General features: G+C 41.6%; 1 protein-coding gene across 1 annotated transcript in view; it reads right to left on the reverse strand.

Moving 5' to 3' along the window:
- Window positions 1–19,223, reverse strand: part of LOC308097460 (dedicator of cytokinesis protein 3-like) — a gene marked incomplete at both ends in the record, with an annotated part of 143,086 nt that overhangs the window by 111,172 nt on the left and 12,691 nt on the right. Inside the window, 2 exon segments of the mRNA XM_080445219.1 lie at window positions 4,022–4,062; window positions 6,684–6,767. Of these exon segments, the coding sequence (XP_080301345.1) occupies window positions 4,022–4,062; window positions 6,684–6,767 (125 nt within the window).

The raw sequence follows: 19,223 nt of genomic DNA on the forward strand, positions 1-19,223 counted from the left end.
ATTCCGGTAGGAGACACAAAGAGTCTCCTTTGTGTCTCCTACCGGAACCACTGCCTACTGGTCTGCTGGTCATCAAAACATTGGCTTAGGAATGCGACAAAAACAAAAAAATATCCATCAATTCAAGTCTCCATCCACTAATCGATAGAAAAAAGTATTTTTGGGGGTGAACTATCCCTTTAAAGGCCCAAAATCAAACGCAGGAGGCAAAGAAGAACAATTAACGAAGACTTTACTGTACAAAATGTAAAAACTCAGTCGCACAAAGTAGTTCACAAGCTCACAAACTACAATCACAACACTAGACTAACAAAACAGGAACACTCAACTCTAAAAACTAACCTGAACAGGAGAAAACTCTGACTAAAACTAATCTAAAACCAAGACAATGAACCAGCTGGGAATAAGTTACTCAAGACAGTCTTTTAAAAGTCTCTGGAGCTCTTTAGCCAACTGGGTACAGCTGGCCCTCGCAGGTGAGTCCACTCTGCAATCAGGGCAGGAAGTACAGGGCACAGGGGGGTGAGGAGGGTGGCAGAGGGCAGGGAGTACAGGGCACAGGGGGTGAGGAGGGTGGCAGAGGGCAGGGAGTACAGGGCACAGGGGGGTGGGGAGGGTGGCAGAGGGCAGGTAGTAAAGGGCACAGGGGGTGAGGAGGGTGGCAGAGGGCAGGGAGTAAAGGGCACAGGGGGGTGAGGAGGGTGGCAGAGGGCAGGGAGTAAAGGGCACAGGGGGGTGGGGAGGGTGGCAGAGGGCAGGTAGTAAAGGGCACAGGGGGTGAGGAGGGTGGCAGAGGGCAGGTAGTAAAGGGCACAGGGGGTGAGGAGGGTGGCAGAGGGCAGGGAGTAAAGGGCACAGGGGGGTGAGGAGGGTGGCAGAGGGCAGGGAGTAAAGGGCACAGGGGGTGGGGAGGGTGGCAGAGGGGAATGAAGGCAGAACTGGAGAGGGAAAAGGGGGGGGGGGGGCAGGTTGCGACATCAGGGCAAACTGGAGGGGGGCAGAGGCTGTGACCGTGACAAAGGGGGGGCTACTGAACGCATCTATATTTCATATACATCTATATTTCATTCCCAGAAAAAACAACGGTTGTGCTGCGTAGAACTGTTGAATTGGCCCATATATCATAAAGAGTTGATAAGTTACAAAGTAAGTTGAAGATTGCGGCTAATTTATGATTTGTCGTATGGCTGTGATGCTTTGCCACAAATATACCATTTCCGACTGAAAATGTGACGCATCGTGTTGTACAACAAAGTAGAAATTAGATTTTTTGAGAGAGAGAGAGAGTTAGAGATGAAAGAATGGGTTTCATTTGGTGCCGGCCTGCGCGCGCATACTGGTTCTTATCAGTGTGACGTCATCTGTTAAGGGGTCTATACATGGTTGTGCATCGTGTGTCACACACTGAAAATAGCCGATCTACAAGCTCACAACAGGTCACATCCAAGTATAAATCAGGCGTAAGGGGAGCGGATGAATGTATAAAATGTATACACATCTTTTGAAAATAGCAGATCTACAAGCTCAAAATCGTACTTAAGTACAGTACTTGAGTACATTAGTTACTTTCCACCACTGCCCAGTGCCCACCACCACTGATGGCCAGAAATAACACTTTGAAGTGCTAACCTTTGAGTTCAAAGCATGGTTAAAAAAAAAGAAAGAACATTGACCACCCTCCTGGTGATGTTCCAACTTGTTATTATTTTTAGCTCTAGTAATAATAACACTTATAAGTGGATTTTCAGGCCACTATGCAGCCTGAAAATCCACTTTCAGGTGGCAGGACTGTCACCATTACACATTTAAGTTGACGGTTAATTGTCACACAAATAATTGCGATTAACGATATAATTGTATTTTTGGCCATTGAGCATTGGAACATTATGAATACAATTTAAATATATGTTTGGTTTTAGGCTTTATAATCACAAATTGCACAGGGCAGAATTGCAGATATACATGCTCATAGCGTGGCACCGAGTGCCGCACTATGAGCTTGTAGATCTGCTATATTTTTTTTAATCGTGGAAAATGTGTGCAAATTGTTCTGGGGGTCCCTGGAACAACAATTTTGAGATGGGGGTCCGTGGCCAAACACATATCATTTTGAGGGTCCTTGACATGGAAAAAGTTGGAGCACCACTGATATAGCAACAGCAATTTGTGAAACAAATTTTCACGATTTTCAAAAATAGCAGCTGAGCTTAGTAGATCTGCTATTTTTGAAAATTGAGAGAGAGAGAGAGAAAGAAATCTAAATGCGTTCCCGGATTGAATGGGTTAAATAAACCAAAGTCGCATGACGTCACGTGTCACGCTTTGCATTTTGAAACCTCTTCTGCCAGAACAATATTGGGCACAAAATATGTTAGAACATTTTCATAAGATGTGGAGGGTGATCCAATATGAATTAGGGGGAGCCTGCAGTACCACCACGGCACAAGAAACCATCACGCCAGAATGAAACGTTTGGAGCGGGGGGGGAGTCTGGTGCAACGCTCAGGTCCTGGAGCCAGGAGGCCATCCACAGAGCCTAGTCCCTCCATGTGCCAGAGCCTCTCCTCTCCCCCGGTCCCGGCAGAGTAGTTCCGGACAAGCGGATTGAGTGGCCCTGTCTTGCCCTAAGAGGACTGACCGGGGGTAGCTACCTGGGATGTAAGTCAGGGCTTGATCAACCCCGGCTGGGTCACCTGGGCGAGGGTGTATGTTGCAAGACCCGAAACACCTGTTGACCCCAGGCTACAACACTGATGATACGTCCCAGGTGCATCCATGTGATGTTTTTTCAAATGTTTTCAAGTTATTCATTTCCAGGTGAGTTTGATAAAGGTGTGTAAAATAAAACATTGCATTCTGATTCAATGTGCTGTTGTTGTGAAACTGATTTAGAACATTGCTTACACCAATGGTTCCCAAACTGTGGGTCGAGAATCCCCGGGGGGGGGGGGGGATTTATTTTGGGGGTGTCTCCAGATGATTAGCTTAAATCATCTTGTTTCCTCACTCAACAGTAAAAAGTTTCTAAAAGATAAAATGTAATGACTTTTAAGAGCTTTTTAATACCAAATTGGCCAAATTGTCAAATATTACGTTAGAAAGAGGTAAACATTGTAAAAAGAAATAGCCGATCTACAAGCTCACAACGTTGTACAGTAGTTCGGCTATTTTTATCAATATTTATCTGTGGAACCGAGTCAAACAAAATGGAATGCCTCAACTCCTACATTCCAAGTGCTTGTCAGGGTAGGGGCTAGCCTGGTAAACCCTCCCTCCGGAAATCTCATTTCTATTTGATTCCAGGAGTGAGTCTGGCCTGATAGCCCATTCTGCAATATTGGCTGCGGGCTGGAGTTGGGCGGGAGTAATACAGTTGACTGACAACCCCTTCAGCCAATGATAATTTTCCCCCTTCAGCCAATCAGCAGCTCACCAGTCTAATGTGACGCAACAGGACTTTTGAGACGTTCATGCCCAAAATGGGTTGCCTTATTCGGATACATGGGTGTCACTGCCCACCCCTACCGGTTCTCTAAAAAAAATGTTTTAAATAGGCTTTGTCATGATTAATTGACCACATATGAAGTTAAACAAGTAAATTCTATCCAAACGATATCTTATAAGTAAATTCCGTGCCTCAAAATAGAAGTTAGAGAGCTTTTTGAAGTAAAAAAATAGCGGAGAATATAGCGGACAAGAAAAAGATGGCTGCCGTTCGTGTTTTGGGCTCACTCGAACTCGCCACCTGATTGGCCAACTGTCGCTGTCAATCACAGAACGATGTGCGACGACGCTGATAGGCTCGGTTAGCTGGTAATTTCACTAGAAACCCCCACAATGGGCTATCAGGCCAGACTCACTCCTGGAATCAAATAGAAATGAGATTTCCGGAGGGAGGGTTTACCAGGCTAGGTAGGGGCGTCCCCAGTTCAAATGTGATTATTTTGGGTCGTGACCTGAAAAGTTTGGGAACCCTTGGCTTACGCTACAGTATAATGTACACACGTTGGGAAATAATTACCTTGATAGAAGGCTTCTTGGTGGAGAATCCTCGGTACCAACCTGCGAAAAATCAAAATGTATACATCAGACACCTTCTGAAGGATCATGTTGCAACATTTATTAACCCATTGAATCCGGGAACGCATGTCTGTCATTCTTTGGCTATTCAAAAATAGCAGATCTACAAGCTCGTAGCACGGCAGAGTGCCGCGCTATGAGCTTGTCGGCTATTTTTTTTTATCGTGAAAATGCGTGCAAATCTTTGAATACATAATTTTTTTTAAGCGAACATTTTTAACTCAAATCTTTGCTTTGAACAACATATTTTGAGACATTTTTTTTGGTACATTTGTAGAATACCCAGAAGCAAAGATTTGAGTTACAAATGTAATGTATTTATATAAAAAATATTATGTTCAAAGATTTGCACCAAAAAAAATCATGATTTAAAAAAGAAATAGCAGATCTACAAGCTCATAGCGCGGCACACGGTGCGCCAGACGCAAGTCCAGGGGTTCCGCAGGATACTTTGATAATATTTGGAATGTATGAATATCACTTCAGTTTAACCAATTGGACGCTATACTGAGTAAAACGGACCCGAGAGAGAGAGACTATACCTCAAGATTGACCCACCCCCCGCAAACCTGCCACCACCATCTCCCTCACCCTCCCTCTTGCAGACCTGCCGGCACCATCCCCATCATCCACACTGACCACCTGCCTGGAGGAGATAAAAACGCGCCGCACTGCGACGCGTTTTGAGCTTGTAGATCTGCTATTTCTGCGGCCGCATTAAGTGAAGATGGGGGCCGCATGTGGCCCCCGGACCGCCAGTTGCCCATGTATGGCCTATATAATGTAGTTATGACATCAGCACAGACCTGCAGTAAATCGATCAATACGTCGTGCTAGCAGATTTGATATTAGATTGTGTGTCTCTAGATTGGATTAGGAGAGAGTCGGCACATCCACATATGGGCTGTGTGATCTTTATTGGATTGGCACGACTGCAGCTAGTGGTCGTTTACAATGAAACACAGTGCAGTAGGAAGAGCTCTCACTTGTCATCAGTGGTGGAAAAAGTACTCAATTGTTTTACGTAAGTAAGAGTATCAATACCACACAATAGAAATACTCTGTTACACGGAAAAGTCCGGAATTAAAAATGTACTTGAGTAAAAGTATAAAAGTATTGGTATCAAAATATACTTAAAGTACTCATTATGCAGTCCCATTTCACAAGTTTTCAAATGTCTAAAATGTCTAAAACTCTTTTGAAAATAGTAGATCTACAAGCTCACAATGCGTCACATCACGACGCATTGTGAGCTTGTAGATCTACTATTTTCAAATGGCTGAAATGTATTTAGGGCTGAAGAGGTAAATGTATGTTTTGTAATAATAATCCAAATCTAAAAAGTAACTAGTAACTCAAATAATTGTAGTGGAGTAAAAATACAATATTTGCCTCTGAGATGTCGTGGAGTAGAAGTAAAAGTACTGAAAATTTGAAATACTCCAGTAAAGAAATACCACAAAATTGGTACAGTACTTGAGTAAGTGTACTTAGTTACTTTACATCACTGCTTGTCATGAATAGAGCCAGACCAATTTACCGGCCATTGTCTGATGACAATTATGTAGCCGATGTGTCATGAATCATGATCTTCAAATATATTAGCCGCGTTTCCAGCTTGCAGATCTGCTACTTTTGATACTTTTGTGTGACGCTGTGGTAAGATCAAGTATAGGACATTCATTTATGAAAAAGGTAAAACACAAAAAGTTAGAATATGGAGATAAGAGGTTTCTGCCCGACAGCAACAATATAAGTATTATTAAGCCCTATTAGAAACTTTGAAAAGTAGTCAATCTACAAGCTCACAGTTGTGTGCAACGCGTTGTGAGCTTGTAGATCGGCTATTTTCACTAGTTTTGGGTCCCCCGAGCAAAATAAGTTTAGGGAACCACTGGTCTACATACGACACTCCAAAACGGTGTTGATTTCGTCGACTAAAACTATGACAAAAAATGATGGTCGATTACCTTTTTTCACTGACGAAAACTAAATAAAAACTAAATAAAAACTAAGCCATGATGACTAAAACTAAGACTAAATATATTGACAATTTCATCAACAAATAAAAACTAGACTAAAATGTTAGGGAGGGACTAGTGGAGAAGAGATCCAGTTGAACTAAAAGACAAGTCATTTTATGTTTGGTTGCGCTCGGGTGTTGCGCTCTGAAAATAGCAGATCTACAAGCTCACAACGCGTCGCGCTGCGACGCGTTGTGAGCTTGTAGATCGGCTATTTTCAGCATGCAACCAAGTGTAAAATCAGCCATTACGACGCCATCAAGGCACCACCAAAACACATTTTAGTCTGTAATTAAACTGCAGATTTAGCACACTATGATCTTATGATATTTAGACGACTAAAACTAGACAAAAAATGTAACATTTCAGATGACTAAAATATGACTAAAACTAAACAGAATTTTATTCAAAAGACTATGACTAAAACGAACTCAAAATTTGCTGTCAAAATCAACACTGCTCCAAAATCGGGATCGGCGTACAGTAGGACCCAAGAATCTTGCATCGGGGCCGGGGGGGGGGCTCTGATGATGAATCTACAAGTCCTTTCAGAACAGATCAGTACAGTGTCTCCTTACCTTCACTCTTCTCTAGGATCTGTACCGTTTCCCCGATCTCCAGGACCAACGCCTGACACACCGACACCCGGAAGTTGCAGATCACTGTGGAGAGAAAACAGAGAAGATTATTGATCTCTACAATTCATTAAAAAAAAAGACTTTGTCCTACAGCAGCCTTACGCCTAAAAATAGCCCATCTATAACCTCACGACCGCGTCGCGAGGTTATAGATCGGCTATTTTCAGTTGTATGATGAAGCATAAATCGGCCTTTTATGCAAACCATGTGTCTATGTTCCCTCATGCCCCATGTTATCTTTAAAGCCATAGTACGTAACCGCGTTTAAATAACAAAACAATAAATACATTTTGTACCAATCATTTCCAGTGGTGGGAGAAGTACTAAAATGTTTTACTTAAGTAGAAGTATCAATACTGCAATGTAGAAATACTCTGTTACAAGTAAAAGTCTGGGATTCAAAATTGACTTGTTTAAAAGTACAAAAGTATTGGTATCAAAATGTACTTAAAAGTACCAAAAGTAAAAGTGCTCATTATGCAGAATCCCATTTCAAGTTTTCAAATATTTTGAAAATAGCAGATCTACAAGCTCGACGCATTTTGAGCTTGCAGATCTGCTAATTTCAAATGGATGTATATAGAGCTGAATGTATATATCACAGCCACTGTGTGGTAGTGTAGTGATGTTTACCTGCAGAAACACATTGTCCTCAACGCTGTACTGTGGTGTTTTTTGGGGCTTAGCCCAAAAAACATCCCGATCTACCAAAACAAACAAACACACACCATAATACAGCGAAGAGGACAATGCGTTTCTGCAGGTAAACACCACCGCACTACTCTAGCGGCTGATACTGCTGGTCTAGAGGACAATAAAGGGTAACATTTGTACAGTGGTGGAAAAAGTACTAAAATGTTTTACTTAAGTAAAAGTATCAATACTCAGACGCGTAACTAGCGGGACGCAGACAACGCAGTTGCGTTGGGGCCCAGAGTCATTTGGGGCCCACCCGTGCCGTCGGTAAAATAAAATAATAAAAAATATAATTTCATAGGCCTGGTTGCTTGTTTCTCTCGCAAAATCGAGAGAAACAAGGGGGGGGGGGGTTAGAGTACCAAAAGTAAAAGTACTAAAATGTTTGAAAATAGCAGATCTACAAGCTCAAAACACGTCGCGATGCGACGCGTTGTGAGCTTGTAGAACGTCAATTTTCAAATAGCCTAGGTATAAAATAAGGCAAAAGTGGTTAATGTATGTTTTATAATGTAATAATGTATATCTGCAAAGTACCTAGTAACTAAAAGTTTTCAAATAATTGTAGTGGAGTAAAAGTACAATATTTGCCTCTGAGATGTAGTGGGGTAGAAGTAATAGTAAATACAATTGGAAATACTCCAGTAAAGTAAAAGTACCTCAAAATTTGACTTAAGTACCGTACTAGAGTAAATCTACGTAGTTACTTTACACCACTGGTAAACACAAGTCACACACCACTATGCCTTTAACCCTATAAGGGAACCTTTGAAGGGAACATAAGCGCTGAGGGAACATAAGGCTGACCGGCAACCCCTGACCAGTAGACACGCCCTCAGGCTCTGAGAGAGCTGGAGCGTTGCCCTCTGGGAGAGCACAGCACACACTGACCGCTCCGGCTGATATAAGCCGGGTTGACATGGCAAGGAGGCCTACCGTAGTTATCAAGACCACCAGGTTTGTTGGCCTGACCACAGCCTGTCATCAGGCTGCATGGCCTCGGTGTGGATATTTACTTGTGAAAGTTAACCTTGTGATAATGTGTGGTTGAACCTGATGTGTGGTTGAACCTCATATTACATACCTGCTGCTACGGTATGTGTGGACCTACCCAAGTGCTACCACCTTTGTGTCTAACCTTATGCACCTTATGTCTATGATATTTAGACCTAATGTATGCTACAATACATGCTTTAGGCCCCATTTGAACTGGCCACACATACTGTAGGACTGCAACTGTATTTATTGATATGACGTCATAACACTCGTTACGCGCCCACAGTCCAAAGGTTAAACGTTCACCAAAAAAAAAGGTCCAAATGATTATCTTCCTGAAAACAACAACGATGGAGCTTGTTGCACAAAAAAGTATTTCACTCACTTTTTACACATGTACACCTGTGACAATAAAGATGCAACGCTTGCAGCTTGTTGGAGCCCTCTAGATAGTATTCAATTCAACATGCTCTATCTCAAACATGTAACGTTCATGCATATACCTTGGGTGAATTGAATGCATTTTAGAAGAAATACTGTTATTGAAAAAAAAATAAAAAAAAAAGTGAACTTTTAGCGGTTACAGGATTCAGAATGTACTTTTTCCCCTTCCTAGAAATGTAGTGGCGTCAAAAGTACAATATTTGTCTTTGCAGCGTAGTGGAGTGAAAGTCCTTTGGTATCCAAAAATTCAAATACAAAAGTACAGATACTCAAAGAAATGCTGATACAAAAGTACAGTACTACTTTGCCAGCTCTCACTGAAATGTGTCTTGTGACACAGCAGCCTTGTATGCAACACATAATACACACATTTGACACTACAAACAAAAACGAATGAATTACAGAGCAATGACGTCCGCTGTTCTGCTAACCCCTGGCCAGGTTCTACATTAAGCCTCAAAATCAACGGATGGACAAAGGACTTCTGTAGTCTGACCTGTTACGACCCAGCCTAGAGGTCACCAGGTGTTAACATAAAAGATGGACTCCCGCCTTCCTTAGTCCCCAAAACACAGCCAGCCAACAACAACCAGTTTAAAATCCAAAAGACAGTGATTTATTACCAAATTGACACAAAACATGGGTAATTAACTCAGGGTGGGCCCTGAACATAACATCCTCATCAAGAGAAGACCTGTGCTTACCTTTACCAAACACAAAACAAAGCACAGGTATCTTACCTAGCATAAAACAAAGAAAAACAAGAAACAAACAAAAATAAGAAAGGCCACCCACCCCTACACTACCAAGTCTGTCCTTCACCCACATTAACACTGGCACAGCTACAAACACAGGCAAACAGAGAGGACCGCTGGCTAAGAAGAAGACATCAGAGGGCTGGTGACATCCAGCTTTATAGCTGAGCCATGCATGATATAGAGAGAGAGTTACGTCACTAGCATAGACTCCCATTGTAATTGTCTTTCTATCTCAATGAGGAAGTTCCCATGTTTGGAACTACAGGAGGCAACATCCCGCTTTGCGACGAGATCACAGCGTGACGCAACTCTCTCTCTATATAACACTGGTCGAGCCTGGTCACAGGAGCCAATCACTCACATTCAGACACCACTCGCACACCAGCTGATAATCAGTCCCTCAGTCAGCACCACTCAACCACCCTTACACCAATGAGGGGAGAAACATACACAGGGAAAACAACACAGAAGGAACCCTAGGGTTCTAACATGACCTTATATCAGGGGTGGGAAACTTTGATGATGTAGGGCCACTATATTTCCACACTCACTCCAGGGGGCCACATTGCATATACTGTCGGACAGACACCTCTTACAGTATCTCCGTATTTTAGCTTTTTTCATAAATTAATGCTGTACTTCGCCATTCTGTCACACAAAAGTAGCAAAAATAGTAGATCTACAAGCTCAAAACGCGTTGCAGTGCGACGCGTTTTGAGCTTGTAGATCTGCTATTTTTGCTACTTTTGAATTGGAATCCTGATTTATTTTTTGCTGTTTTTGAATTGGAATCTTGAAAAGTAACATTTTTATTAAATTTCAAATGCATTTAGTATTATGTTAACTTTAATAACTTAAATACAAATACATTGGACATAAAAAAGTAGAAATATAATTTTAATACTAGTCATTAAGCTACTAATATAGACTGAAGTAATTAAAGCGGGTCATGTTTGCATGTTTGGAATTGTAACAGCTGAAATCAATAATATATCAGTATTCCGATATTAACCTGCGGGCCGCATTAAGTGAAGGTGGTGGCCGCATGTGGCTCGCCGGGCCACCAGTTGCCCATGTATGCCTTATATTGAACTTTGAAACTCTGTATCTCCTTTTTGAAGGTACTGTAGCAACTCATATTCCCCCCATTCAAAACATGTCTAGTGTTTGAAGTGATATTCTTTGCCAACCTTACACTCTTGTTATAGCGAGTGGAAACGTCACAGGTACTTTTCAGGATTCAAAACAAAAATAGGAAAAGTAGCAGATCTACAAGCTCGAAACGTGGCGCGAACTTTTGTGTGACGCTGTAGTATGATCAAGTAGGGCGTTAATTTATGAAAAAACACAAAAAGTTAAAATGTGGAGATAAGAGGTTTCTGCCCGACAACAATGATTATGTAGATATATAGGTCGACCAACCAATTTTGTGACTTTAGGCAACAGACAGACATCCATACCAGGTGGTACTAAAGCACCGAAGAACACTCATAATCACAGAAGTGGAAAAAGTACAGTAGGCTACTCGAGTATATCTACTTCGTCACTGTCTAGCGGGGGGGGGGGTCCTCAGAGTAACAACAGGGGGTCCACAAAAATCTTTTGTGTGATGGGGAACATTAGCCGAAAATAGCAGATCCACAAGCTCACAACGCCTCGCAGCACGAGGCGTTGTGAGCTTGTGGATCTGCTATTTTCGGAGAGTTGGTGTACAGGGAAAAAGAAAAGGCCAACGGTCATGTTGACTAAAAATTGAGGGTTTAAAAGGTTAAATGGCAGAAAATACACATTAACACGAATCCAACATATTAATAGAAAAGATAATGTATGTCAAACAAGTCTATGAAATCTATGACATTTTTTAATCTGCAACACCATTTTATTCAATATGTAGTGGGGGGGGGGGTCCCTGCTTCAACTCTCTCTCAGCTTAGGGGGTCCTTGGCCTGAAAAACGTTTGAAAACCCCTGTTCTAGCGCTGTCCATTGCATCCAGGCTTGCAGCAGCACGTAGCCTAAGATTAGAATTAGTCACAGCTTTTTTTCTGTTCTGGCCCCACAGTGGTGGAATGAACTCCCCACTGATGTCAGGACAGCAGAGTCAGAGTGAGCACTGCCCATCTTTCGCCGCAGGCTGAAAACCCACCTCTTCAGGAAACACTACCCTGACCCTTCCTCTTAGCCTTGCCTACTTGTCAATTATTTGTAAGAGCACTTGTTTTATTGGATCTTGTTTATTTGATACACTTATTTGTTTTAGCTCAGGCTCATTTGATTTTCCTATTCATCTCATCTGTTTATGAGAGTAGGTAGCTGATATATTGCACTTTTACCTTAGCTCTAGGTATACTCTTAGCTGCTTGTTTTAGAAGAGAATGCACTCAAGACTTCTGGTGATTAGTAGTTTTCTTGCCTCCCTTTGTTGAATGCACTTATTGTAAGTCGCTTTGGATAAAAGCGTCTGCTAAATGACTGTGATGTAATGTAATTAGAACAAAGGTGCATCCACAAACAAATGTTTCCTCACAGCATGTGTTTTTGGGGGACTGAAAACATGGTGATTGTCGCATCTTTTTATCCCCCCACCCCCTCCCCTGTGCAAAAAAAGCTGTTTAATGCAAACATCTAAACAGGGTGTCGCACAGGAGCGCGCTGCTAAGCCGAGCGTAAACAAGACTCCCTCCCACCCTGAGGTGGGCCTAGTCATATTAATAGGCAATTAATTCTTTAACCCATTCAATTCGGGAACACATCTGTGACAAAAAAAAATTCTTTAGCTATTCAAAAATAGCATATATACAAGCTTGTAGATCTGCTATTTTTGAGGGGGGAAAAATCATGAAAATGCAAATCTTTGAATATATATATATACATTTTTAACTCAAATCTTTGCTTCTGGGGGGGGGGTCCCTTGAACAAAATATTTAGAGATGGGGGGGGTTCACGAAAAAATACATATAATTTTGGGTGGTCCTTGACATGAAAAAGGTTTGAACCACTATAGCAACATAAGTAACATAAGTAAAAAAAAACTGTACATTTGTAGAATTCCCAGAAGCAAAGATTTGAGTTAAAAGTGTTCGCTTCAAAAAATATATATATATATTCAAAGATTTGCAAAAAACATTACGATCTTTCAAGAAAATAGCTGATCTACAAGCTCGTAGCGCGGCACTCGCTATGAGCTTGTAGATCAGCTATTTTTTGAATAGCCAAATAAATCTTAAAATGACACACAGATGCGTTCCCGGATTGAATGGGTTATTATAGCGGTCCTGATTTCAGGCAACGCTACATTAATTGCGTCGTCTCCAAAAATAGAGCCAAACACACAAGCTGCTGAGGAGTATAGGCCTAAAATATCCTCTATCGTCATATACGTCGGCATTATTAGCATAAATCTTCCACATCGGGCCCGCTTTTTGCAGCATCATGGATTTCTAGCAGTTTTTCTTTGTTTTGTTTTTTACTGTACATTAGTGGTTCTCAACCTTTTGTGGATCAGGGGCCCTGATTTCTGTTTAATGATTTCCAAGTGGGCCACTTGGAAATCTTCAAAGTGCCCAGTCTGCCCACCCATCTGATCAAACCACTTTTAAAGGAGAGATCCGCCCGAAAATACATATATATTGTGTCTGCCTATAATCATTCACCAACATACCTGATGCAGTTAATTGCCCCTGTTGCCCCTGTTGTCTGTTCCGCAGACCCCTCCCGCCGGCAGAATGGGAGTAGCCTACTGTGTATAAATGAAATCCGCCTATTTTAGCAGCTCCAAAGTTTGTTTCTTTTTCACTAATCCTCATTATGCAGTGTCCTGACACTCAAACATGCACTGAATGTCCCTTATGAGCTGCCGTTCATACAGAACGACATGGAAGCTATAGACCTTGTTTGCCTGGTTCTTTCACAGAATCTGGCAACACCAAGGACTATCCTCCTTCTACAATGCAGTACTTAATAAACTTTTACTTAATAAAAAAAAAGTTGAGTACTTTTTCCACCACTGACGCTGACAAGCGACCATTATTGAGGCTCTTTGGATGCAACAATTGTGTCTTTTACTTTACAAAAGTGCAAAAAGTGACATGGTGAAATAAAGTGACACAGAGAGTGGACGTTTGGGTCCTCCTCAGACAACACTGAATGCAGGTTGCCCATGTTGGCAAGGAGTAAAATAGCCAATCTACAAGCTCACAACGTGACAAGTTGTGAGCTTGTAGATCGCCTATTTTCAGCGAATGTTCCCACCAGAATAGGGATGCCACGGTTCAAGTGGTTAATATAATTAAAAGAAAAGATGTACATAAATAAAATGCTCTTATCACACAAAGATTTGCCCCCCCCCCCCTGCAGTAACTCTGAGGACCCTTAAGGGGTCCTGGATCCCCCGCTGTTGCAGACCCCCATGATTTAATGTATACACAACCCTCGCAGTTAAGAGATCATTTTGTTTGCTGATGACTGAAGGGGCCCAGTAGACCCAAAAATCTACAAATGGTTGGAAATCCTGTGAGTCATTATGCAAATGAATTAGCCAGGGGACTGAGGAGGAGGAAACCGTGGTGGGTGGGCGTGGGGGTGGGGGTGGGGGGGGGGCACTCGGGTGCCTGTTTTGCGGGAAACGAGAGCTCAGTTCCTCTTGCTCACGGTAACTATGGCAACAGATCATGTACAAACCGAAGGGCTTTTCTCTCTCTCTCTCTCTCTCCCTCTCTCTAACTGCGGCTTTGGATCCAGCCAATCTTTTTTTTTTCTTTGACGCTAAGATAAAAGATGATCGTCATGTTATATAGGGGTTCAAATCAGTGTTGATTTTGTCGACTAAAACTATGACGAAATGTTTTCGGCTACTACCTTTTTTCACTGACCAAAACAAAATAAAAACTAAACAAACACTAATCTACGATGACTAAAACTAAGACTAAATATATTGACAATTTCGTCAACAAATGAAAACTAGACTAAAATGTTAGTGAGGGACGAGTGGAGAAGAGATCCAGTAGAACTAAAAGACAAGTCATTTTATGTTTGGTTGCGCTCGGGTGTTGCGCTCTGAAAATAGCAGATCTACAAGCTCACAACGCGTCGTGCTGCGACGCGTTGTGAGCTTGTAGATCTGCTATTTTCAGCATGCAACCAAGTGTAAAATCAGCCATTATGACGCCATCAAGGCACCACCAAAATACATTTTAGTCGACTAAATCAACTGTAGATGTAGTCGACTATAAAGTCTAATATGATATTTAGTCAACTAAAACTAGACTAACAGTTAAACATTTCAGATGACTAAAATATGACTAAAACTAAATGGAATGTTATTAAAAAGACTATGACTAAAACTAAATCAAAATTTGCTGTCAAAATCAACGCTGGTTCAAATCAAGCATATACATCGGTTATGGATTAAAAGCGCTGCATGGTTCTCAAACTCTGGTCCTGGGCGGCCTCCAAAGGGGTCGGAATGGACTCTTTTGGGTCTGTGACTCTGAGAGTCACGGGTCCATTTGGTTCCATGTGTTCACTTTCCGAGTCCGAGTTAAAGGTGTAGTGTGTACCTTTGTCCTGTGTTTATATCATAATATAATATATAGGTGTTTTACACCTATAGAGTGGTGTAGATTTCCTTCTACACCAGTGAAGTCATCAGCCACTGGAGTAGTGTGGTGGTGTTTACCTGTAGAAACACACTACTGTCTCACTGTAAAGTATATTTGTATGAACACATAAAGTTAAATACTGTGCCTTTAAAGGGCAAGACCACTCTGGTAGAGGTTTGGGTTGTGTAGTTACCTTGCCATGGTGTAACTCCAAAGGTGAACAAGAAATCAAAAATAATTGCTCCATTGATTAGAAATTAATAATTCAAAATATGCTCCTCATTGACTTACATTGTACGGTAAAACAGCTCTCAAAGTCACTCTTTTAGCACAATAAACGAACGCAAACCAAGTTGATTCAGACAGTATAGAACATCACCAAACCCAGTACTGTTTGTTTTTTAACTTCCTGTTGATTTTGTTAAAACCTGGACTGGATCCACGGATCCGGATCCGGATCTTCAAATAGTAAAAATCAAGACAGGAAGTTAACATTTTTATATAAACAGATGTTATATATTGTCTGAATCAGCTTTATTTGCGTTAGTTGATGTGCTAAAAGAGTGACTTTGAGAGCTGTTTCACCGTACAATGTAAGTAAATGAGGAGCATATTTTGAATTATCAATTGCTAATCAATGGAGCAATTACTTTTTATTTCTTGTCCACCTTTGGAGTTACATCATGACAAGGATAACTACACAACCCAAACCTCTACCAAAAGTGGGTCTTGCCCTTTAAACGAACACTTGAGAATCTTACAGCGTGCAACATGTATTCAAATGGGGGGGTCGGTGGCCTAATGCATATCAAAATAGGGGGTCCTTGACATGAAGAAAAGGTGGAGAATAATTGGATTAAAGGGGATACATTTATAGTGCCGACTTAAAGAGGGGACTTCAGGTCGATCTACCATCCAGGGTTTAAATATTCTCCATGTGGAGAGGCTCTCAACTCCTTCCTTCCATGTCCTCTGCCTTCATTTGCAATGCAAAGCGTACACTTGAAGCCATTAAGAAGACTGAAGCTCTTGCATGCATGTTGGAAGTGGAACGAGATGAGACCCTCATGTTTGAGAGAGGTAGGTGGGGCGGGGACGGTCACGTGACTGTGTGGTGGGCGGGGACAGTCACGTGACTGTGTGGTGGGCGGGGACAGTCACGTGACTGTGTGGTGGGTGACGGGGGAGACTCTTGTCTTCACACAATGAATCCTCCGCAAAACAAATGCCTTTCAGGATGTGTGACTAGGAGGGACTGTCTGTCACCATGAAATGTTGGTCGATGATGAATCGTCATATAAAATAACAGTGATTTAATGATTTAACACACTCGTGTCCGATTTTGCGATTTTGAGACAATTATCTTTGCTCAGGAAGCTCTCAATAGGTTCCCCGTCCATGACTTTTCCTAAATATTAAATCTAAATTATCTCTTTTTTTTACCATCTCAGGCGTACATTTTCGGTTAGATTGAGGCGAAACCCACCCACTCTCCCCCCAGCAGGGCATGTATTTCACACCTACGCCGCCTGGAGATTATTATAGTTAATCAGATCATTTGCATGTCACTGTGACCTGGGCAAAGGCCTACTCGTCCCTCTAATAAAAATGAAAACTGTGTTTAAAATAACTCCAACTCGAACTCATAAACCTAACCTCTACATGTCTAATATCACATTAACCCTCGCTGTATCGGTTGTATTTCGTCTCAAAACGAAGCATATAGTACGCGAGTAAAAGGCATACATTCAACCACTTGGGGGTGTTGTCATTATTTGGAGTTTGTGTTATTCAAAGATACAAACATTGCTGTCCATTGTAAACTTCAACTGACATCTATAACCTCTCTCTCTCTTAAGTTTTTCAAGGAGATGAAAAGTTTGGACACTTTTGTGCAGCAGTGGTGTTATAATGATGTAATCTGTTCAGTTGAGGATGAGGGGTTATGTTTTGATTAATCTTCGGGTAGAAGGCTCGTCATTTCATACTGTGAATGTTGACTGAGAAGAAGAGAACCTGTGTTTTTAGCAATGGGTAAATAAAGGTTTTTTAAAAGTAAAAAAATAAGTCTCTCTCTCTCTCTCCTCTCTCTCTCTCTCGTCTCTCTCTCTCTCTCTCTCTTCTCTCTCTCTCTCTCTCTTCTCTCTCTCTCTCTCTCTCTCTCTCTCTCTCTCTCTCTCTCTCTCTCTCTCTCTCTCTCTCTCTCTCTCTCTCTCTCTCTCTCTCTCTCTCTCTCTCTCTCTCTCTCTCTCTCTCTCTCTCTCTCTCTCTCTCTCTCTCTCTCTCTCTCTCTCTCTCTCTCTGATAAAACTCTCATGAGGCTAGACACTTTACACCAGCGCAGCTGGATTCTAGTTTCAAACAATGGAGTCGGTGTGGTATTACAACGTACTATCGTCTGATTTCATCCGGTACCAGGCTTGGAGAGCTTCAATACCTCATTGATAACCACAACTTAGAGAAACTGGGTTTCTACAGATATTTGCAGTTAAGGCATCACTTACACAAAAACATAAAGGCTGAGAAAATTGAAACAGATCTCATCAATATTCTCATTGACGCTTATAAAGGCAATACCACCAACAAATTGGTATCAATGTACAGTCAGAATACAGTATACAGTCCGCCAAGAATCACTCCACTTTTTATGTTTAACTTAAATGGGAAAATGAGGCAGGCATGGCCCTTGCAGAGATGAATGGCTGAATATATGTAGCGTACTATCCACCACTACTAGCTCTGGCCTTTGGAGAGAGTTTTCATGGAAAAACATGAAAACTCCGACAAGAAAATACTTACAGAATGGTACACCGGAATCAGGGACCACTTTCATATATTCTGGGATTGTCCAGCAATCCAAACCTACTGGCAAGAGATTGATAGAGACTGTGTCACAAATCAACTCAATAATGGGATCTGAATCCAATATTTACCTGAGTAATATACCAACCAAATGTAGCACCTCGGATAAGTACCTTCTTAAAATATTATTGGTAGCCAGCAAGGCAAGGCAATAACCAGGAAATGGCTGGACAAAACCCCACCAACGAGGGGGGAGTGGATAGCCATTGTACAACACATATACAAAATACATACTCTGTAAGACTCTGTATTGTTTTTTGTTTAGGTTTGAGTGTACACATTTGGAATATAAAGGCAGCCTTGGTTGGGCATAGAAGTTGTTATATATTATAAGAAACATGTACATTTTGACATCGTATTCTTTTTATTTTTGTACCTGTTTATTTTGTCTGTTTGTTCTTGGGGGAAAAAGGAAGCAATCCACATACTTTAAAGGAAAATGTATATTTGTATCCTGTGCTTCTCAATAAAGATATTTGAAACAAGAAATCGTACCATTAACTCTCTCAGTGCCACGCCCCGAGATATCCCGAGTTTTTCCCGAGTACCCTCAGTGCCAGCACGAGAAATCCCGAGTTTTTACTTTTGACTGTGGTCGCGCTATGCTGTTTATTTTTCATGATCACTTTCGCTTCCTGACTCCTTCAGACTCATTGGGTTCCGGTTTCATGACGCAGATTCCGTTTCCGGTTCTCATTTTTTTCCCGCGATCATTTTCGGCCAGAATAGGGAAAGTCACGGTTTTTCACACGGTATAAAAAACAAACGGAGAGGTCCACGTCTACTCTCTTTGGTCTGGGTGACGATCAGTCATCGTAGTCGTGTATCACATCGTAATTTAGCCCGATCAACGATTGTCAAAAATGTCAACATCCGGTTATGACCGGATATGACGTGAGCCTGTTTGGGAGGGGGCGAGTGAGCCAGCGAGATCATCAATGTGTCGATTTGTTGCTCTCTACTGGTAGAACTGTATTATGGGTTTAAAAACCCAATCAGATCATTTATTTGAATGAAAAATTAAAAAAAAACGCAAATTGCTGGCACTGGGGGAGTACTTTATGAAAATACTCTTGGCACTGAAAGAGTTAATAGGGAAGCGTTAACCCATATAGACCTGAGGCC

The sequence above is a fragment of the Gymnoscopelus braueri genome, assembly GCF_963280865.1.
Source record: "Gymnoscopelus braueri genome assembly, chromosome: 12".
In the NCBI taxonomy this organism is placed as follows: Eukaryota; Metazoa; Chordata; class Actinopteri; order Myctophiformes; family Myctophidae; genus Gymnoscopelus; species Gymnoscopelus braueri.